The following is a 24,630-nucleotide window of genomic DNA, read 5'->3' as shown; positions in this document are numbered from 1 at the left end:
GTTTGTTTGTAAGTGAGTGTGGAGAAGACGCGTTCAGCCGTGATCCATGGACGTAACCTTTAAGAGTATGCAGCGTTGGATCACTAATAGGCTTGAGACGCATCTGCTCAACAGTCCGCGTTGTAACTATGAGGTTTTTTAGGTTTTTTAGTGGTAGGGGTGTAGAGTAGACGCACGATAGGCAAAAAAAAAAAAAAATGTTTGTTTATAAGTGAGTGTGGAGAAGACGCGTTCAGCCGTGATCCACGGACGTAACCTTTAAGAGTATGCAGCGTTGGATCACTAATAGGCTTGAGACGCGTCTGCTCAACAGTCCGCGTTGTAACAATGAGGTTTGAGCAGTAGTGCTTCTCAGTGAGGAAAAGTAGAAAATGTTCGTTGTAAGCGAGTTTAAAGAGAAAAATCAAGAATTATAAATCAAATCGATAGAGCTCCAAAAACAACAACGCATTCAGACGCAACGCATGATAATAACAGGACAAGACATTACTCACCGTGTTTGTTGAGTGTTTCTTACTCACCTGAGCTTTTCTGAACTCAAAGGCGCGAGCGCGCGAGAGAAAATAAATAAATAAAAATAGCTGAGCGCACACGGGTGGCGTGTTTACAGGCTAGCGAATTACTAGCGTGTTGTGCTAGTAGTAACGTAAGCTAGCGATGTCAGGGTTGGGTAAGCTGTATTTCGTAGTAATATAAACAACTAGAAATTGTAGTAAATGATGGTTCAAAACAAGGAAATACGAGGCTAAGACGGAGCTTACAGCACCGAAGCAGACACACTCACAGCAGGCAGCGAGAAAAATCAAGAATTATAAATCAAATCGATAGAGCTCCAAAAACAACAACGTATTCAGACGCGACGCATGATAATAACAGGACAAGACATTACTCACCGTGTTTGTTGGTAAAATAAGTAAAATAACAATAATTAGAATTAAATTTCAGCATTCCAGGCATTTTAAGAGCTGAATGTTCTTTTCAACCAATTATTTTAAATGAAGTTCTATCCTGACACAGGGCTCTCAAGTTTTACCAAAAGCTCGGAGTGAGATCACATGCGGTTAGGGGAGGAGCCCTAATGGAGCCCCGCCCCCATATGTCCCCGAATTGGTAAATCTGATAAATGACAGAGCAATTCATCACATCAAATATACTCTTTAATGTTATATTTCAAAATTACAAATAAGTTATACAAAAATATAACAAATTGCTCCAAACAGTTTGGAAAAACAAATCTTTTTGCATTTTGAATGTGTCTAGTCAAAATGGTATAATTATTTATTGTGTGGTGCATGGGGCATTGTGAACAAATGTCATATTAGAGTATTATTAAGGTGTGTGTGTGTGTGTGTGTGTACACACGAGTACACACTCCAGCTTATGAAATGTGTTTTGTGTTTGAAAAATACAAATGCATTGGCAATGATTAATGTACTGTATGTTTTGATAGGATATAAAATATTACTCAGAGCACTCTGCTTTAATACATGTAGCCTTAATGTAACTAGAAAGACTATTAATACAGTATAATATATAATTTAAAATAAAATAAAATAAACAAATTTAAATGTATTTAAAATAAAATGAAGAAATACATCTTCATTCCTTCCCATACCCACTAACATTCCCTTAGTTTAAGAAAACGTAAGCTAGCCAAACTGAGCCAAAGCTTCTGGCCTGGTTGCAGAGTAGTTGTAGAGTTTTTGACTGCATCAATAATAATGTAAACGATGGGCTATATATTAAATGTTCTAGCCTAAAAATTTTAGACGAGCTTTCTTCCAACTTACCTTCTCCATCACGACGTGTGTTCGTGCGATGTTGTTGGTTACCTAGTAACGAACGTACGGTGGCCGAGAATGTTCCGTCAACTTCCGTGTGTTCGCGCATCTGTGTTGCCTTGTAATGAACGCAATCTGGCCGAGATACGTGCTGGCGGCAGGAAACTTCACTTTGTGTGCCTGCGCCTCGTATACAACGTTATATATAAAGCTCGCAGGGCAACTTGGTTGGTATTGCCTTTTCAGCGTGAGAAATACACGGTGTGGCGTGTGAGCGTGTGAACTGGTTGAATTGCGTGTGTCTCACGCCCAATGCGTGAGACTTGAGAGCCCTGCTGACAACTCTCAGCAGAGTTTAGCATGGTAATGGGTATGACAATGTTAATGTATTTGGTCTTGATGGATTAGATCTGCTCTGCTGCTGCTGTTCCAGAGCGAGTACAGAGACTTGCTACTGCAAACACACACACGGCACGCTGCTGTAAGCATGTAAGACACACTGCTGCTGCTGCACAAATAGCATAAGTTAAATTACCATAGCAGATCTACACAGGTGGAGCTGGGGAAGGTGGAGGGTTTCAGAGGAACTTTGAAAGTGCGCTGCAAACTGCAGACCAATCAGCTTGTGTTAACAATATAACTGTCAGAAGGTTACGTTAAGGACCCATCAGCCTGGAACATCTAGAGTTTTATGACCGAACTTGGTACATATCTTTATTTTTAGCTACTTTAGCTTCCTTCAAAGCTTTTTTTGGCTAATTTTAAAACAGTTCATCTAAGTCATCTTGAGGCCACTTTGTACGTTTGAGAACCACTACACTAGAGCATAAGACCAGCACCCTAACGGTGTTGTGTGTTGTGGTCCGGTGTGTATCGTGTGTGGTTGTAGTGATCCGTAATGGCCACCCTCCTCTTGCTGACGCTCTGTCAGAGTAAAGCGCTCTTGTGTGCCACACGCTGACCTTTAGGTAATGAGTCATTGTGCTGTGTGTACTCTGTAATCTAGTGCTTCCAGCATCTCCACTACTGTCTGTGTGCTGTGCGATCTGCACTTAGCTTCTGCTGGACGCCGCTCCATCTGTTTATCTGGAAAGAGGGAGTCAAACATTAAACCACTCAGGGACAGATTTTTATCTGAACAATGGATATTCACAAATATCAATGACTAGGCCTATGTGTTTTAAAGAGCACTTTTGAAAGTTGAGCGATGGTTAAAGTAGAGCAGAATAGAGTACAATCGAATGGAAAAATTTATACAAAAGAGTGTGTGTGTATTATTGGAAGGATATTAATGGAGTTAAACTGATTTTAAAATATAAATTTATTGAGCTGAACTGAATGGGATTTGTTTGGGTGGCAAATTTGGCTGTTTTTGTGATTATAAGAGTTTTGGAATAGAACTGATTTAAACCATGATTTAAAATTAATTAATTAAATATACATTATCAAGTTGAATTGGCTATGTTGATTTAATGGAATGGAATAGAATTCAATTGAAACAGCTTATTTTAATTGAAAGTTCAATTGATCTGAATAGACTTGCATTGCATCTGTTTGGGTTGCACTTTTGGTTGTTTTTCTAGATTATAAGAAGGTTTTCTTGCTTGCTTCAAGCGCTCACTTGCAAACACTCAGACATCTACGCTGCACATTTATTTTCAAGAGGGAATCACTCTACATGGACGCATACAGACGCAAAAACACCCACAGACACATCCACAAACAAGAGTCGGCTAACTTTTAATTGCTTTTGGTGGCTTTGACTATGCACAAACACTATAGGACTGAGAGCAGTTTGTGGGACATCAGATATGATTCTCTGAAAGGCACAGCAGGTGCATTCAAACAGCGGGAATCTGATGAGAAATTTGACGCTTCAGTCCTCTGAGGGACTACATCTAAAAGGGTGATTGAGTTCATTAAATCACATGGCAGGATGACATTTGTGTGTGTGTGTATGTGTGAGAAAGTGAGTGTGTGTTTATGCGAAAAATCATTCATGCGTGTGCGAGAAAGAGTGTGTGTTTGTGTCCAGATGCAGTCAAGCATTTGTGTGTGAGCAAATGCATCCATGCATGTGTGTCAGAAAGACTTGTGTGTTGTGTGTGTGTGCGCGCGCAAGAGTGTGTCTATATGCATAGTTTTGTGTGTCTGTTTGTTGATGCAGCAACGTTCTACTTAAGAACAAAATGGTGGACCTGGTGTAGATTTAAAGATAGGTATTAGTACGCAACAAAAACAAAAACAAACTTTTTTGGATGTTTGGATAGATGCTGAAATAAACAATATGGACAGATAAAATGGATTATTTTTATGATCATTTTACATTTTTTGGCTTATTTTATAGTCATTGTTATATGAAGCAAATTTTTGTCACCTTTTGAAGTGAATTTAATTGGAATGATATTAACGGAGTTAAAATTATTTTAAAATATACATTAATTTGAATTGAACTGAACTGAATGGAATTTGTTTGGGTGGCACATTTGGTTGTTTTTGTGATGGAATAAAACTGATTTAAAACTTGATTTAGAATTAATTAATTAATGAATTATACATAATAAAATAAAATTGAACTAAAACTTCACAATCACAGCATATTGATAAAATGCCTTTTTTTTGTCACACACCAAAATATATTACATAAAGTAATGGTTAAACAATTACAAAAATATAATTCATTTTTAAAGTTCTCATCGTGTATTCTTCTTCAACATTATGTAATTCTTTGAAACGAGTTTGCACCAGAAGTCATACTGAACAGAATTGAATGTCCTCATTTCTAATTAAGTCAGCTGCTTTCAATAAATGTGATTTAAAAACACCGTTTATCATACAGTAAATGCAACAGAATCAACTGATTAATGCATTAATTCAGTATTAGATTAAATATGGGTTTGTGAACATTTGTATGTCTGTAAAGATGCTGATACGTGAATAATTTAATAATTAGAGCTGTCAATACATCAATATGGTATATGTTTCAGTGTCTTCACAAAAGTAGAATCAATCTTCATACAAAGGAGATCATGTTTAATAATCAAACTGTTTTGTCTACAGTATCCACTTTGTCTTCGATATTTCTCATAAAACTGACCAAAATAATTGATTTATTTTGGTTTTAGAGGAATCTGAAACTCTAGAGGAGACGCATTTGATATTTCTATGGACTTTAGATGTAGACTCCATTTGCTCTTCATCTCATTGCTGTCTAGGAGAATCAATTGAGATATTAAAGAGATCTAATCTGTGATTTTCATTGCTGTTTGTTCAGTATGATGGAGTGAGATGCTGATTCAGTCCCTGTGCTTCTCTAATATGTTCTTCTCTTCGGGGATAAACTGTGACTGTCATTGATTCTGCTTGGCTCTGATTGGCCAGTGTAACGCCTCATCATCGGGGACAGGACATGCCCTTCACTTATTGGTTAATATGAAGCCCATGGCAGGAATGGGAATGGTTTCATATATGTTAGAAGTGTCAGTCTTCCTTGTTTGACTAGGCCATGATTGGGACAGTTTTGTAGTGTGGTGCCAATGTTACCGAAGGCCTTAAACTCCCCTCTTTACCATAGTATGCCCATTTATAGGACAATCTAAGTAGTAAACCTGCACATTCACTCGTTTTCCTGTTTTCATCTGAGGCATATAAGAAAGGCAGAATTTAAGAATTTAATAAATCCTCACTTGACACTCTCATTACTCTTTTCTATATATTGATATTTGATATGACTGATTTTTAAATACAAATTCAAATTTCATATTTTTTTATGACAGCAATGGATAATATTAGTATACCTGTAGTGCTATTTTATCAACCTAGCCCTCAGAAAACTTTGTCCCCATAACGCAAGGTTTACCTGGACCGCACACACACACACACACACACACACACACACACACACACACACACACACACACACACACACACACACACACACACACACACACACACACACACACACACACCTGTGACTGTATAACCGGGTTTGTGTTCTGCTGAACGAATGGCTCTGTTGCTGCAGTGATGAAATAATGAGATTATCATATCAGAAAAAGCATGATGTCGTCTATCCAGAGCTGACGAATAAACGTTTATCGGGATCATCAAAATGATGCCTGCTTCAGGGAATAAAAAAACAGAGGCTGTGAGAAATCTATGTTGTACTGTGGCACAGAGTACTGAATTAACATACGTTTTAATGCAGAACCAATATACCCGGACCAGTGATACCTCTAAAAATACATGCACATTGTTGGTTGCTTTCCACCTATTATATTTAGCTAGTTTTGTAGTAAAAATGTCAGGGTTAGGCCTTAAAAATCCATCTTCACAGCGACATGAGTTAAATGATAATCTGATAGGTTAACCCGTGCATCCACTCAGAGTGTGAATAACAGCAATGACTCAGCTGTTGTTGTTGTGATGTGATCGTGAATATTATTGCATCAATTATTCAAATCTGCCAATAATGATTTAGTGTAATTACTGCACGGGTTATAAAAGTGTCAAAGCTCAATATTAATTAGCACTTGCGTAATGCAGGCGACTGAGACGGATCACAGATGCTCAGGCTGAAATGTGTGACACACACTTATGAAGGTGATTTTATTGCTCTACGTACCTCGCAGGAGTTTGTTAAAAACTTAAAAACTTGCATTCTTATACCACTGCAGATAGTGCCTGGTTGAAATGCATTTAGTAAATGTTCGGTTTTGAAAATCCCGATGACTCCTGAATGCTTCAATGTGGTTTATTTTTGAATCTGAATTCACAGTTTCCCATGCGTTCCTCCCATTAGCGCAGTCTATGTCGTAGCGAGAAAGACCACACGCAGAATGACTAAGCTCATCAAGAACTGGAACGAAAACCCAACCGTGTAAAAGATCAACCCACTGCCACAGATAGCGATAAAAACGCTTTTAAATTCTCATGGTATCAAAGCTCTGCAAGGCTCTGCATTGACAGTAAATAAACCACCTACGTGCATCAGCTCTAATCTCCTCACATCCCACTCAAGAGCTCTCGCTAAAGCAAGCGTTCATCTTCAGAAAGAGGAGGTGGAACGCCGCTGAGGTGAACAGGGAATCACGCAGATTGAATACTATGTGTTTGTCGCTTGCTGAATCAATATTACCACGTACAGTTCAAAATCTCTACGCTGTAATCATCACAGAGTTTATGTTTCTGACATCAGGGCTTGCGTAGTCTTGCGTAACCAGACCTTTGACCTGGCAAAAGGTCTGGTCCACATTGCAGCTTATTTTGCACCAAAAATACCGACTTGGCCTGACATATAAAGAGATCAATTCGTTTGGTTTTGTTTTTACGTGCTAGTCATTCAGAAGATTAGTCAGCTAGCTGGCGGGTCAGCGTTTATCTTATGTAAATGACTCACGGCATGTCTTTGCTGTTTTTGGCTGCATTGACAGTGAGCGTGTGGGAGGAGAGAGAGAGAGATGCAGGTGAGAAACCAAAGCTTCTGGCGTGTGTTGTCACGAATGCTGTAAAACAGTGTCTCGCTCGCTTAAACTTTTTGAAAGATGTCTCTTACACGGTTTCCACAAAAATATGAAGCAGCACAACGGTTTTCAACTTTGATAATAATCAGAAATGTCTCTTGAGCACATCAGCATATTAGAATGATTTCTGAAGGATCATGTGACACTGATGACTGGAGTAATGATGCTGAAAATTCAGTTTATCACAGGATATCACTTATTAAAATATATAGAAAACTCTTATTTTATATTAATTATAATAACATTTCACAATATAATTGTTTTTATTGTAATTTTGATTAAATTAATGCAGCATTGGTCAGAACGAGAGACTTCTTTCAAATGCTTATGAATTATTCCACACTTTTGAACGGGTGTTAGTGAATTGCACATTTCTTTGTCTTTAACACTCTAAAGTAACTCAAATGTGTGCAGCTCTAGCTTTCGCAGAGTACATTGAATGCAAAGTGCTCTAGGTTTGATTCATTTTACTTTTATGTAATTCCAAATCGATTTCCCGATATTATACAAAATTTATGTCATTCTAATGGAGTATGTACTAATGAATAAACATACTCCAGCAGAGTATGTTTCCTGCTGGAACAGTTTGTGGAAAGGTGAATTTTTCCTGTTTTCACCATTAATACAAAAAGTAATGTGACCCACTAGTCAACACAGACCCAACTAGTGGCAGAACTAGTTGACATGTTGTTAATGTATTAATATTTCTTTAATATATAACATATAATAATTTTATAGAGTGTCTGTATGTTTTTGGGGTCTGTCAGATTTGTTTTGTGTTTTTGAAAGAATTCTCTTCTGCTCACTAAGGCTGGATTTATTTGATCAAACAGTCATTTTGTGATAAAACAGTCATATTGTGAAATGTTATTACAATTTAAAATCTTTTCTATTGTATTATATTTAAAAATGTAATTCATTCCTGTGATGCAAAGCTGAATTTTCAGCATCATTAGTCCAGTCTTCAGTGTCACATGATCCTTCACAAGAATCATTCTAATATGAGGATTTGATGCTCAATAAACTTTTCTTATTATTATCAATGTTGAAAACAGTTGTGTAGCTTAATATTTTTGTGGAAACCATCATTTTTTCATTTATTTTTAGGATTCATTAATTTGAAATAGAACCCTTATAAAAACCATTTTGATCAATTCAATGCATCCGTGCAGATTTTTTTTTTTTTTTTTTTGCTTGTTTGTTTTATGGAAAAGGGATGTGTAAAGCAAACATTTGACTGAGCTTTCGAAAAGAATGCTCTTTAAAATTAAATTATCGACAGCTCCACAATATATTCCATCATTAAAATGCAGCTGTATTGAATCTATTTTTGTCTTCAGATATCAGTCATATATGCTGCCAATTCTATCCAAGTGCACTTTCACCTTTCAACCTATATTGAGCCCCGCAACAAATTTTTTTTTTCAATATTCCACCACAGCTGAGTGATAACATGTAATTTACACACCATATTTCCATTAAGTGCCTGTGTGTGCGCACATGAGGTCAAAAGAGCAGCTCCAACACAATAAGTACCCAGTGAAAAAGAAAAGAAAGCTCTCCCTGGTGCCGCTTGCAAATCGAATCGATCAGACTCGACTTCTATAAATAGAATCCATAACCGTACGCTCGAGTGGGCAGGCGGCCTTCAGGGAAACTGGGAGATCAATCCTTACAAGTCCAAAAGATCAGTAAAAGCCAGTTAAGTTCGTACAAGTGCTCTGCAGGAGTTGAGCCGCGTGGCCGTTTTGTGTTGCGGTAATGAATGCATGTGTTTGTGGGTGTTGAGCACTGTGGCGTGGGCCGTCCAGTGGGTGTTCAGAAGGTTTTCAAGAGGCTATATGTCAATGCCATGCATTCTCATTAAATCTGCTGCTATTTCTGTAGTGATAGAAATTAAGAACAATTCTCTCTTTTTTTGTTGAATAGTTGCATGAGGTATTTTATATATTGTGTATCTTCTATATTTAAAAAAAATCCATCCATCCATCCTTCTACCCTCATGATTGCGAGTGTGATATTACTTAGTTAATATTGAGTAACTTCACTTTTAGACATAACATTTTAGTACTTACAAAATAAACAGAATCACAGCAGTTTATTTTCTCTGAGCAACACACACAGTAGTGGCATTCCTGACTGAATCTGTGGTTTTCACTGAATCTGTTAAGTGAATGATTCAATGACTCACTCGTAAAGACTTCTTTAGTTCCTGAATGAATCTAGCCTGGCTAACGTCAGACCTCTTTCTCTTTGAGACGTGGTCTGGGAACCACATGTTCATTTTCTCGTATTTGAGGCGTGGTTTACAAATGCCCCGAGCCGTTTATTGGGCGCTACAAATGTCTATCAAATGCGCCTGTACGTAGCTCATAGCCAATCGTTTCAATTATACCAGATGACGTATGTAGAGCGACAGATATTCAACGAAGAAGACGACGATGGGTCAGAGATTTATGTGTACACCAGAGTCCTGCACGGGTCCGATTTTGTAAATCCGCACCCGACCCGTTTTCCGACAGCAGCACTATTTAAAATCTGCACCCGACCCGCTTAAAATAGAACCGACACCCGACCCGCACCCGAAATAAAATCAGTTTAGACTTTCACATTATAGACACACTTACAAAAATGTTTATTGCCAGGTCATACAGAAGTTATTACACAACCATTAACACAAGGACAACTTCAGCCGAAGCTGTCAAAAGGCCGATACATGAAGAACATGGCTAACGTTACCACAAAACTGAGTAGCCTTATCACACGCGGCTACAACACTTGCCACGCAATTTCGTCTAGCCTACATCTGACCATTTTGGGTTCAAACACGCCCTGCACACCACACAAACTTAGCAGTGTTAAATATGAAAAATGCCGTTCGATAAAACTGCTTTGTTACCACAGTTTCTGCGTGCTTCCTCAGGGATGAAGTTCCACATTTGCGGATATCCAACACGAAAATGTTTGCAGCAAAGCCTTTCACAATATTTTCTTCAGATAACTCCAAATTTCTCCCACACACTGGACTTGATTTTTGATGACGTATTGTCGACAACTTTACAATCTTCACTAGCTATTCTTTTCTTCAACTCCTCAGCATCCATCTCGACGACTGCAAGCAGATCGCGCGCGCGCGGTTAAGATGAATTTTTAAAAGTGAAAGTAGCCTAGGTAACGTTATAGATCCTGGGAGGGCGTGGCGCGTCGGCACAAATAAACTGATGTGGATTTTAAATTATTTAATCAACTTGAAATACAGGCATATTTTTGTAGATGTGTTCCTAAAAATATGCATATATTTTTACGTCTGTCATGTTGGATCCATAGATATAAACAAACTGCTTCGGTGTGTCGCATAGATGTCGTCATCGTCTTGCTGCTCCCTCCCCGTTCTGTGATTGGTTCCCTAGTTGAGGCGAAAATCTGGTCCATGGAATCCATGCTGACTAGCAGCGTGAATAAAATCGCGCTGCGCTCAAGGCAGCATGGGGAAACCCAGGCTAGAATGAATCAATGTTTTTGAATAATTCAGTTAAGGGTATGAATCATTGACTCACTAATAAAGACAGTGGCTGCATCCGAAGTTGCATACTCTCTTGACTAGGTACTTATTTTGAATAAGTAATTACTTCATGACCGCTAAAAAAAGTAAGTTCTATATATTATGAGTGTGTGTATTCGCCATGTTGTCATTATCATGTGACCTATCAGCGTCAGTTATGCCACTTCACTGTCATTCATAAATCCTCTCCCGTGGCCTCATGGGATAGTAAAGTGTCCATCGAATGCACACTTCAGAATCTCGGCAGAAGTAGTTAGGTCATCCAGGTACTTTTCGCCTACTCTTTTATGAGTAGTACTGTAAATTTCGGACATACTTCTGTCACATACAGTTTTTCACCTACTATATAGTAGGGAAGTATGCGATTTTGGATGCAGCCAGCAACTTGTTTTGTTTTGTTTTCAATGGTTCAGTGCATAATTAATTAACTCATATTTTTTTTCTTCTCATAAATACAGTACATAAATACAATATGAACCTCTTAAATGAATTGTTCATTCGTGAGACTGCAGCATTATATATATATATATATATATATATATATATATTAGAAGTCCCTGCAGCAGACAGAGAAGAACACGAGTCTGTTGTTACATGGTGCACTCCAAAAACGTGTGAATCTTGAGTCTACTGTAATATAACTGTTTTTTTTTTGTGATTTTTTTTTGATTTCCGCAATGTTTTAATGGGAATTAATGGAAAAATATGTTCGTTTTTTTGCCTGCAGATCAGCTAACTGCTGAAGCTTACCAGCCAAACAGTAAACACCTGTAAACAGACTCAAAAGAGACAGAAGCGGCTCAAGGTTTTTTTGGGGGGGGTTTTTTGCCAATCAAAAAGTGCTCTTTGCTTGTCAATATTTTTGCAATGTTCTGGTGGGTGTGGTCTTTATAAAAGGGCTTTTGATTAAAGGAACCGGGTTAAGTCTAGTGTAAATCAGCAAAATGTGTGAAATTGCTTACAGCAACTTTATAAGCAAGCCTGTTAAAAACCACTTTAAACCATTATGTTTGAGCTAGTATCACTTCAACACGTATGCAACTGTAACTAAAGCTCTTTGAATGATATCTTCTCAGTGCTAATGAAAGAAGGAAGATGCTTGTCTTGGCAGAGTAAGGTGGGATGTAATACATTTTTACTGTAGTCTTGTCACTTATTTTCTTGCTCATCAGCAAAGACTGTATTAGAAAGGCTCGATGTGAGTCAGCGAATTTAGTCTTTTTACTCCCTGATAAAGTCTAATTAAGCTAAAAGCTTTACTGGCTCCACTATCCTTTCTTCTTCTTTTTCTTTTCTAAACCTGTAACGCCTACCTTCCTGTCTCGCCCTAAGAAGCGGGCCAAGGGGGCAAGAGAGGAAACCTGGCACTAATTGGACACCCCCTGTAATCTCTGAGCCCAGAATAAGATGAAAGAGACACCTGGTTTGCGTGACCTATACTCAGTGTTTTGGCTAAGATGGTGCGTGAGTCAGCTCACATTTTCTGCCCGAGTGCGTTTGCAGGCGAAAGCAACATTTGAGAAACTTTCAGTTCTTGGAAATTGACTGATTGGCTTCTTGGAATTTGGTGAAGATGATAGAAGTTGGCCAGTTAGCAGAGTAGAATTAGATTAAAGTATGAAATCATGTTGCTACTTTCTGCTTGCCAATATGCGATAATAAATTTTTTTTGTTGCTTTTGAAAGCAGTTTCTTAAGTCAACTTTACTACTTTGTAATTTAGCTAATAATTTTTACCCAAATTGGCATACAGCACAGTTATCCCAGGGGAAATCCGTCTAGAACAACTTGGGAAAAGTGCCTTGCCCAAAATTGAAGTTTTTTTGTAGCACCTTAGGTACAACAAACCATTGTTTGCTGCTAGTTGCTACTATTGTTAAACCACTGTTGCTATAGTTTATGATTCTTTGGAGATGATAATGTTACACTGTAAAAAAGTCATTTTAATGTAATTTAAGGTGAAATTAGGCATTTTTTACAGTGTATGATCAATTTGGACTCTGGAATCATTAAAGCACCAGTATGTAAATGGTTTTCTAGTTAACTATAATATTCAAAAAGCTCTTCAGTAGTAGCACCTGTTGTGAAATGAAATTAATATGTGTCCATTAATAAGCAAATTAGCCCCGTCTTCTCTCACTCACATCAGCTCAGAGATCCACTCGTTGATGTGATTGGTTACAAGGTAGTTTGTGAGGTCACTGCAGTTTTAAGGAGAAAATACTCAGAAGGTGTTGACTTATGAATTTTCTCATGGTTTGTCTTAGAGCATAGACATATAAACAACATTAAAAGCTTGATTTTTACCACAGGGGGATTTTAATATTTTAAGTGATGTTGCTTTGCAATTTTTTAGGGAAATTTGAACTTGTTTTAGGGATTTCATTTTAGATATGTTTTTACCTGGAAAAAAAAAAAGTCAAAAATCAACTAACTTAAAACCCATGCAGTGCAATGGTAGCAGCTCATGCACCGTAAAAACAAATTTGTTCAGTTTACTTAATTCAATTGTGAAAATTGCAGCATGAATAAATTAATTGCTTTGTTTTACTATTTTTGGCTTTATTTTACCATTACAATTTTATTTGCTATTGTTATTTGGGTTATACCGATAAGAGACAGCAAATAAAATTGTAATGGTCTAATAAAATAAATAAATAAATAAATAAACAAACAATTACCATTGTTGTGGTTTGTGTGTGTGTGACTCAAGCAAAATTGCAAGATATTGTCACAAATATAGAGGGATTATATCAACCCAATTAAAAGTGTATGCCATAAGTGTTAGCAATAAAATGTTAAAAGATCAATTTTATACATGATATATAGCCATGTTATATATCATTAATACATTCATTCAAAACATGGAAATAATTTAAGTATAAATATATATAATATTTATTACTTCACTTCCTTTGAAATCAATTAACTTTGATTTCAAGCTGCATCACTGCATCAATTGGAAGATAATTACAATAATATAAATGAAGTTCCAGGTGCCCAACCAAAGGGAACACTAATCACAATAATGGTGAGAAATATTAGGAAATCAACACTTATGTGATGTTCTCCCAAAATTTTTGGTTGTATTGACAATAACATTCAAGATGACTGGAAAATGAGAGAATGCAACTAAGAAAAATTATGACTGCAGAAGTGGAAGACATGAGTGAAGAGTCTATTAAGAATTGCCCCGCCTCAAAAACCATTTGCCCCGAGAATGTTTTTTTTTTTTTTTTTTGCAAAATAGTACTCAAACCAGTCAAGTAATGTTCACTTGGGTTTTCGGAGTAACGAAGGCATAGAATGCAAACAGTACTGATTACTAAATTGTTTTAAGCAAGTTCAACAAATTATTTGACATGAAGTAAAGTTAACTAAAAAGTCTTAGTAAGAACAACTGTTAGATTGTGCGGGGTTCACAGTCACACCTGCAACATTTGGTTACCAGCCCAGATTTTTAAGCATCAGTATTCTCAGCACACTCAGTTTTGTTGTTTGTTGTCATCTTTGATCTGATCACTTCTCTCTCCGGTCTCCAGGTTATGGTCACGCGGCTCCGGGCACGGATGCAGGAAAGGCGTTCTGCATGTTTTATGCTGTGCTGGGGATTCCGCTCACACTGGTGATGTTTCAAAGCCTCGGCGAGAGGATGAACACCTTCGTCAAGTACCTGCTGAAGCGCATCAAAAAGTGCTGCGGGATGCGCATCACGGACGTCTCCATGGAGAACATGGTGACCATGGGGTTTTTCTCCTGCATGGGAACGCTCTGCATCGGCGCGGCAGCTTTCTCCCACTACGAGGACTGGAGTTTCTTTCAGTCCTATTATTATTGTTTCATAACACTCACCACCATCGGGTTTGGGGATTTTGTGGCCCTGCAGAAGAACAAAGCCTTGCAGAGAAAACCCGTCTACGTGGCGTTCAGCTTCATGTACATCCTAGTGGGGTTGACGGTCATCGGGGCCTTTCTCAACCTGGTGGTACTACGTTTCCTGACCATGAACAGCGAGGACGAGCGACGGGACGCCGAGGAGAGAGCTTCCCTGGCGGGCAACCGCAGTAGCATGATCATCCACATCCAGGAGGACACGCTCCAGAGGAATCGACGGAGACGAGAGCAGCAGCAGCACCGCTTCAGGCCAGAGGTCACCGATCTCCAGTCCGTTTGCTCCTGCATGCACTACCATTCGCATGAGTTCGGGAGCTCTGTCGGTCTCGGGTTGGGAATGGGAGGAGGAGGAGGGGGAGGAGGCGGTGGCGCGTTTCCGCACCAGAACTCGTTCGGCTCTCAGTTGAGCCCCCATCAGTACCATCACTACCACTCGACGGTGTCCTACCGCATAGAGGAGATCTCGCCGAGCACGTTGAAAAACAGCTTCCTTCCCTCCCCCATCAGCTCCGTCTCACCCGGGCTCCACAGCTTCACAGAAAACCTCCGGCTCATGAGACGACGCAAGTCCATCTGAGGAGCGACGGCGCCCGGTAACTCATCGCCGAACACACATATCCAATGCTGCTGCTCTACCAAACCTCATTCCTGCACTTTTTTCGACATTTCCTGGCCCTTGCGTGATGACGTTGGATCACGCGAGCAGGACGCTTGAAAGTTTGATGGATATATAAGAACTTTGTAAAAAAGCATGAAGCATGGATATCTATTTTTGCAGAAAACTTCACCTGGGCTTTCTTTGCCCTTTTGAGCAGCACCTGAGTGGGTTTGGATAAAATAATACCATCCTGATATCTTATCAGACGATTTGTGTTTTGAATAATACAAAGGGAGAGATATATATAATTTTTTAAGGAACATGTGAAAATGTGTTTTATCAAACGGTGAGCAGCCTCTGGTTCTTTCTTAAGATACAAGTGCCACACCAACGAAGAGGAAATAACGATAAAACTGATTTGAAAAGGACTACACAGTATCAGGTATTGTTTTCTATAAGCAATTCTATTTAAGAAGAATAAGACATTGATTCACATCATGCCAAAATATTGTTGCCAACCATAGCATGTTGTATTAGTTGTTTGATGTGCGTCATCATTTCCGTTAACTTTTTGTTTATTTTTTTATTTTTTTCGTTTTTTGTTAGTTTAATTTCAATCAAAAGTTTTCTGTAAATTATACATGTGTGTAGAGACTTTCCAAGTGCGTTATATTTAGAGGTGACAGACGAGAGACAGCAAAAGTCGGTCCTGAGAGGAGAATAATTGCATGTGCTTTGTTCAAACTGGTATGCGTATACTGTTACGAGGCGAAGCGATGCGATAGCTACTTTAGCTCTGGATTCAATATAAAAAGCAAATAACCCTTTTAATAGTATTGTTTGAAATGAAAGTTGAACAACTGACTCCAAAACATCCACTAAAACTGGGCCTCACAATGGGAACGTTACGGCATCGCAAATGATTGTTTTTCATCGGGATTTATATAAAAAACAGCACGTTGACTCGACTATTATTCCATTGTGAACAATCAATGTATAATGTATGCTTACCCTAGCAATGATTGCTTTTCTCTCAACCATTTATTTGAATGAGACTTATTTAAATGCATCAATAAAGACAGTTATTTATGTATTTTACACTTTGATGATGTCTTGAGAAGGATGCCCTGCAAATCAGATGGTACCTCATAGGCCTAAAATTGCTCTGACGTTGATTGAAAAACATAGTGCACATCTTTTAGGCGAACGGTCAGAATGTAATCAACAGTTCTCGTTCTCTGCTTGTGCTAGGGATTGTTTTTGTTCACTAGCCGAATTGCATCTCTGATATAACAGCAATCATGTCACTTTCCAATTTGAAACTAAATCTTTTACTGGGTCTAACTGTTTCCTGAATATAATATATAAGTATAAGTATATAAGTATATAAGTAAGTTGGAGTCAAGACCAAACCCTACGAGACCCAGACCATGACTTCACCCCTCGAGGCCCAGATCCAGACCAATATCTCTTCAAGTATGAGTTTGTCCAGTTTAATGAACTGAAATGGAGAAGATGCTGAATTTATCACATAATTCACTTTGTATAGTGGCTAAATAGCCATTCAAAGCCATTGAAATGTTGCTTATTTTCTATAATCATAGATGCCTTGTTGAATTTGGCTGAGTATCACCTTTTAGTAGGAGGCCCTAAACTAAGACCAAAACCGGACTTAGAGTAATGCAACTCAGGCCACGTTTATGTGGTTTTGATGGGTCTCAAGATCAAGACTCCAACTCTGACAATAACTAACATCACAAATGTTGGCTAGTAAGAATGAAAGTGACATGTGAAGGCCAAGTATGGTAACCCATACTCGGAATTTGTCCTCTGCATTTAACCCATCCAAGATAGTGAACACATATTAGGAGTAGTGAGTAGTCAACACACACACACACACACACACACGGAGCAGTGGGCAGCCACTCACTCCGGCGCCTGGGGAGTGATTGGGGGTTAGGTGCCCTGTTCAAGGGCATCTCAGTCATTTCCTGCCGGTATTGAGAATTGAGCCCGCAACCTTCGGGTTACCAGTCTAACTCTCTAGCATTAGGCCACAACTGGGTATAGAATGGGTATAGGAGTTTATTTGGATAAACGGTTCCATTACTTGTCCATTTTTTTTTTTGCATTTCCTTGATTTCAGTTTCATTTCACCACCTCATTTTCAATTGAGAGTTGGTCTCTAATTTTACCTCTGTGAAGCAAATAAATCAGAAGCAGTCAGGATGGTTAGTTTTTATCAAAAATCCAGGATTCTTGGGCAGGCGACTGGTAATAGATTAGGTGAAATGTGGCACAAAAAGCATGAATTGGGTATTAAAACATTTTTGGTGGTAAGTGACTTTCGGCTTGGAACCCTGTTGTTGGTTTTTTTTGGAAAAATAAATCTTGTATAATTGTCTTGATGTGGATCACTGAGGTATGGAAAGCCCAAAGTGCCCGCCAAAGTAATTCGGTTTCAGACAAGACTAATTAATGAGAGAAATTCCAGAGGGACTCCGTTGCTCCCATGCACTCTTTTAGTCAATTTCCGAGTCTGCCAGCGGGAAGTGTTTCCAGGCTCAAACAGTGCACCCTTCTAATACCAATCAACTTGACGTCTGACATTCTGGATTTCACAGCATTTGTTGCAGCACTCATGTAAATTTATGTAAATCGCTACCATTTTATAATATTGTACAGTGCATATATTGTAAGTAGTTATATCCTTGACAAATTAAAAAGGCATATTTTAAACTCAGATGCATTCCCATTTTTACAGCATTCAGCATACTGTATATGTGCCTTGAAGGGGTATCTTTCAAATGTGGAGTTTGTATTTCATTAAGGCACATACTCAAATTCATATTCAGATATAGAAGCAAACAAATTAAAACACTTTGTCAAAAAAAAAAAGCTTCCCCATGTATCCATATGGGAAAAATACAAGTTACATCAAATAAAACCAAAGCAACTAATCCTCATAAATGCCGCCGCCGCCACACAAACATATATTTTAACGTAAACACTGTCTGAAATACGTTCTCCGTATCACTAGCACAACAACAACAAAAAGCATTGTTTTCCACTTTTTATGGTTTTCACATTATCCTATGTATGTACATGATGGTCTGGGGTAAGGACAGAATAATATGTATTTTACATTAATAAATTGTTCTTGCATACTATATATAATAGCCTGATGACAATTACTCAGACAGATAAGCTTGTATGTATGAAATGGATGAAATGTAATAACTTTATGACTGGCAACATATCTACTGCTATGGGTGGGCATTGACATAAATAAAATGTGTATCAAAACAGTTCTGTTTACTTAAATAAATAAATAATAAAACAAATGTATTCTTGATATTATTATAGGGGTGACAGGAGTTAATATGATGATATAGCAACTAGCCTTGGTCTCCCCTATATATAATTTAATTGACAATATATGTTTTTTTGTTTGTTTGTTTGTCTGTCAGCAGAGAAACAAACAATTGTTGTGACCATCAATTTTTCATTTGTTTACTCTCAGCTACTATATTTTTATCTTAATGCTAGAGGAATATTGCATTGTTAAATCAGTCTGTCCACCCACAGCAGTGTGATTCACGCTGCCGTATAAATATGATTATTCACAATAATCATCATGTTGCTCTATATTCATTTCTACAGTAATCTCTTTCGGCAATAGAATCCATTATTGAGGGATCTTTAAAGATCCCGCTACATCAAATAATCTGTGTGACCCTCTCTGACTAAAGAAGGGAATCCGTCATGATTCAAAGTCCGGACTGCCAGAACAACATATTGTTTTGCCTTTATTGGGAAAACTTGCTATGGGCATTTCAATTTGTTTGTTTGTCTTATTTGTTGTGTGTGCATGACATAGTGTGGCCGGCTGACCTCTTGACCACATGACTGGGGTGAATTAAAAATTTGAATTAAAAAAATTTAAACTTCCTTCTTCTCTTACCGAGTGCTCTCTGATTTGCAGTTTCTGTATCACATGACAATAGGGTGACCAGATGAGATTGGCTGAAATTCGGGACAGTGTTCGGATGACGATGGAGGGATGTCATATCATATGATATTAGACTACATAGCCTATAATAAAAGGTAATGAATTTCAAACCTGTCCTGTCCTCGCGGCTGCTGCAACTTGCGCTCACTTATCAATGTCTAAATTTTCGACTACGGTATCTTTGTAGAACTTCAAATAAAGAAACAAAAAAGCCAATGAGTACCCGGCAGGGGCTGGCTGCAGGACGACTCAACCTCCACGGATAGTTTTTAATGTTTTATCAGACAATAACTACTCAAGATTTTGCTTTAGTATAATTTTCGGGACAATTAGGGCCAGATTCGGGACAATAGCTTAGATTTCGGGACTGTCCCGAATTTTTCGGGACGTCTGGTCACCCGATGACAATCTGCATAAACACACATTCATCACAGAAACTAAAAATCTTTACTGTAAATACACACATTTGTTTAAACCAGCTAGATTAAAGAATAGATTAAACACTTGCATCAGTGTTACTTTAGTTTAATTGAAATACTATTATAGTTTTTATTCAGATTCACATTTTATACTGTTCGTATTCATTTTAATTGTAATGTTTTATAACTTTTATTGAGTTTGTGTCACTTTTTTAGTTTTTAAAACGATTGATTCAATGCTGTAAAAAAAAATAAAAGCCTTACATTTTTAAAGGTCCCATGACATGCTACTTTTTGTAGGCTTTAATATAGTCCTTAGCGGTCCTTAGTACTGTATCTGAAATCTCTTTCCAAACATTTAGCCTCGGTGCAGAATTATAGCCACTACAAGCCAGTCCCAGAATGAGCTTCCTTCAGACGGGCCGTTTCGGTGTCTGTAGCTTTAAATACTAATGAGGAGTAGAAAGGCGGCGCAAGGTGGAGGGTGGGTGTGGCCTTGACCATCTTGCGCAACGGTTACGGTACCATGCATGTTTGTTTACGTTGGATATATTGCAATGGCACGAAGACACGCAGTCGTTCAAGCATTTCAGTTTGACCCAGAATCTGATCCAGATGGAGAAGCAACGGACGAAGAAGTTGCAACTCAGCGGCTCCAGCAGGACGTTTCCGAATGGTTAGTTTAAAATATTATGTCTGGATACGGTACTTTATTCGGATGGTTTACAGTTATCATCATATGTAGCCAACGCTAACCTACTGTTGCCTTTTCATGAGAGATATGTAACGTCTGTAATGTATCTTATTACAATTACATCAAGCTCTGCGATCTTGAAATGCGGATATCGCGCGAGCCATATAACCAACAGGAAAACGGTTATCCAAATAACAAAGAAATACACAACACTCGCGTTACAGTATGTGTAACTTGATGCTGTCTACCTTTACATTAGCGCAAGTAACTGCATAGCTAATGTGACAGCCACATTCTACGTGTAAGAAGCTAGGCAACCATAAACAGTAAAGCAACAGACTAAATATAATTTGTTGACTTACTTGTCCTACGTTCAGCAAGCCCAGCTCTGTATTGACCATTCGATGTTCATTTGTACATCCAATTATTGAGCAATTATTATGCTTCGCTCGCTCAAAAGCCATGATATCTCTCGTGGACAAACTAAAATCGCGCGCGCGTTCTACTTCCTAGCTCATTTTCTCATGGGCGAGAAATATTCTCTGGGCGGGCAAAGCAGAGAAAGGGGAGGTAACATTTCTACTTATGACGTCTTAAAGGGATACTCCACCGATTTTTCATATTAAACTATGTTATTCCCTTAACTAAGATGAGTTGATACATACCTCTCTCCTCTCAGTGCGTGCACTCAATCGCTCTGGGGCGCGGCGACACTTTGATAGCACTTAGCTTAGCCCAGTTCATTCAATATGGGCCAAGCAGAGAAGCTACCAAACACCTCCACGTTTTCCCTATTTAAATACAGTTACTCGCGTAGTGTAACTCGACCTAGGACGGTGACACAAAACAAAACGTTGCGCTTTTCTAAGCGTGTAAAATGGATAACTATATTGTATGGCGGAATACCATAGCAAGTGCTTGTAAGCACTTCGACTTGGCGTAGTAATATCTTCACTCGTGAAAAATCCTCTCACCGGCCCCGCTCCCTCTAGTGAAGATATTACTGCGCCAAGTCGAAGTGCTTACAAGCACTTGCTATGGTATTCCGCCATACAATATAGTTATCCATTTTACACGCTTAGAAAAGCGCAACGTTTTGTTTTGTGTCACTGTCCTATAGTAACTGTATTTAAATAGGGAAAACGTGGAGGTGTTTGGTAGCTTCTCTGCTTGGCCCATATTGAATGAACTGGGCTAAGCTAAGTGCTAACAAAGTTTCGCTGCAAGACAGAGCGATTGAGTGCACGCACTGAGACGAGAGAGGTATGTATCAACTCGTCTTAGTTAAGGGAATAACATAGTTTAATATGAAAAAACGGTGGAGTATCCCTTTAAGGAGGAGATTCAAGATCAGCCCGGTTGAGCTTCCATTTTCTCAAAGGCAGAGAAAAATAGCAAAAGCTCGATTTACACCGATTAAATTTTTTAGAAACTTGGGGACCATATACAGGCTAGGGGAACTCATATTAATGTTAAAAAACCTCAGAAAGTGGAAATTTCATGTCATGGGACCTTTAAGTACAATCAACTTGGATGTTTAAGTCATTTCAACTTAAATTACATTTAACTGACTTCAATTCTTTAATTTAGTTGAATCTCGTATAACTTATAAAAAAAGTTAAAACTTATTTTGATGAGTTAAAGCAATGTTAAAATATATGTTGTCATAACTTATTAATCATTTATTTTTTTAACAGTGATATTTTTATTTTTGTTATTTTTGTACAAGTTACAAACAAAAATGAGAAATATCAGTCGGCTGAAACAACATTTTTTTTATTTTTTTTATTTTTTTTATTTAAAGTAACGATTCTTTATGTTTTTTTAGTTAACTATAATAACCCTGACTCATATAGAAGCACTTATCACTTCATACTTGCACTGACTAACACAATCAGCATTCACATCTGTGCACATGACTTTTTGACAGCTACTGTTTGCAAATAACCATGTTGCCAAAGTCTTTTTCTGTTTCCAGTTTCCTGTGTTTCCATAAGTGCTGTCAATAAGCGTGCAGAGCATGCTTTCTCTCTGGGCCCAAAATTAGTCCGTTTTCTCAGTACATGATGGGAGGTGAAAGGTGCTGGATCACACCACACAATCCTTCCCACCTTATCTCTCACATCAGGATCTCTTCAGCAGCTGTCGAAAGGCTTGTAGGCGTCATTTGCGTGCCATTTAAACTTTAACTGAAGGCAATAGATCAAATGCAGTGACGTTTATTGCTGCTTACTGTATAGTCATTCTGCTGTAGTTATGTGCCATGCATGCTTTGCAATGTAAACTACTACTAAATACTACTCTTTTGGCGTTTTTCACATGGGAGTATTCGATTTCGGACGCAGCGTTAGTTTATTTATACAAATAGTTTATGCATCTTTCTTTAAAGTCATTAGGAACAAGTTTAAAATGTATAATGTTTAATGTAAACAAAATCATATAAACCTTTCCTACTGAATAAACCATCTTTAACTAGCCTATAAGGTTTTAAGATGGGAGACTAGCTAAACCAGGCTGAAACACGAGCTAACCCGTCTTAAACCAACTAAACTGAGCAAAGCCTAGGCTAATTTAAGTCATTAAGTCAAGTTATTAAGCATATGGATGTTTCACACTTGAAATTGTTAACACATCGTGATTTAGTTGTGTAGCATTTTACAACTTTTTACAAAATTGGACAGGACCATTAGCATCTCTCTCAAAAAAAATGACCAAAGAGTTTCGATATTTTTCCTATTTAAAACTTGACTCTTCTGTAGTTACATCGTGTACTAAGACCGACGGAAAATGTAAAGTTGCGATTTTCTTGGCTGATATGGCTAGGAACTATACTCTCATTCCTGCGTAATAATCAAGAAACTTTGCTGCCGTACCATGAGTCCAGCAGGCGTAATGATATGACGCAGCGCCTGAAAATAGGTCTAATAGGTTAGACAAACTTAGTCCCGGTCACGTTGGAGGTTACCGAGCTGGGGACTATTTTCAGGCGCTGCGTCATATCATTACGCCTGCTGGACTCAAGTTTCTTGATTATTACGCAGGAATGAGAGTATAGTTCCTAGCCATATCAGCCTAGAAAATCGCAACTTTTTATTTTCCGTCGGTCTTAGTACACGATGTAACTACAGAAGAGTCAAGTTTTAAATAGGAAAAATTTCGAAACTCTTTGGTCATTTTTTTTGAGAGAGATGCTAATGGTCCTGTCCGATTCAATGATCTATGCTAAGCTATGCTAAAAGTGGTACCGCCAGACCCGGAGTTCGGCTGAATGGATTAAAAAACGGTAAGACTCAACTGTTTAACTCTGGGGGAGTTGTAAAATGAGCGTATTTCCAAAAAAAAGTGGAGAATCCCTTTAATAATTCACACTGTACTGGCAACAAACTTTGAGGTTAACATCACAAAAGCTCCAAGGAACGCCTAATAATCTCTGGTTAAAAATGCTAACGCTGTGCTAACAGTATATGCTAAAACACTTTCAGTTTATAAGTGCGAAACATTTGAACCCATGGTCTAACGCTGCATAAGATTCAAAATGGGATGTGGGATAGTCCTACCTGTATCTCTGACTTCCGACCATAAAGACGCTCAGAAGATGACATACAAAGAAACAAATTGCAATGCTAACATTTGCTTGCAGGTGTTCGTTTGTCAACACAGAAGTCTCCTTGAAACCAAATTGCAGAGGATAAATGATGCTATGCAATGCTAGTTGTTGTTCTGCAGGTGTACGATTATCAGCAGAGAAGGTAATTTACACACCTGTTTCTTATTACCACGTAGAAACTTTGACATATTGATGCATTTTACTTGCTAAAATGTGAATGTTTATCATTAACAGTGTACATCACTCTGCTTCAACCTGCCTAAGGGGCTTTAATAATCTTTGGGGGGAAAAAACGTTTCCTTTGCACAGAATCTACTGTACTTGTTCAGACACTTGAAGTCGCTTTGCATTTAAGATTATTTTACTCGTTGCAAGATGGATAAAGTTGCAATGGGATAAAGTTCTAGTAGTAATGCATTAAAGATAGTTAGTGGATCTACTGTAGTGTGATGTAAGTGAGAGCAAATCTGACTTATACACAGTGGAGCTAACAGAGGCAACATCACCTTCTCAATGTGTGAAATCTAAATGAATCCTAGTGA

The 24,630-nt window shown here is 38.1% G+C and overlaps 1 protein-coding gene across 1 annotated transcript in view; it reads left to right on the top strand.

Annotated features, from left to right (window-relative positions):
• The window catches only part of kcnk9 (potassium channel, subfamily K, member 9), a gene marked incomplete at its 5' end in the record, with an annotated part of 48,166 nt that extends 30,067 nt beyond the window's left edge, over window positions 1-18,099 (top strand). Inside the window, one exon of the mRNA XM_082186239.1 lies at window positions 14,407-18,099. Coding sequence (XP_082042365.1) covers window positions 14,407-15,335 — 929 coding nt within the window. The 3' untranslated portion in view covers window positions 15,336-18,099. The remainder of the gene's footprint in view (window positions 1-14,406) is intronic.
• Window positions 18,100-24,630: the final 6,531 nt, after the last annotated feature.

Source organism: Leuciscus leuciscus, assembly GCF_965113295.1.
Source record: "Leuciscus leuciscus genome assembly, chromosome: 12".
In the NCBI taxonomy this organism is placed as follows: Eukaryota; Metazoa; Chordata; class Actinopteri; order Cypriniformes; family Leuciscidae; genus Leuciscus; species Leuciscus leuciscus.
Note: the sequence above shows the minus strand (reverse complement) of the source record. Positions and strands in the feature narration are given on the sequence as shown.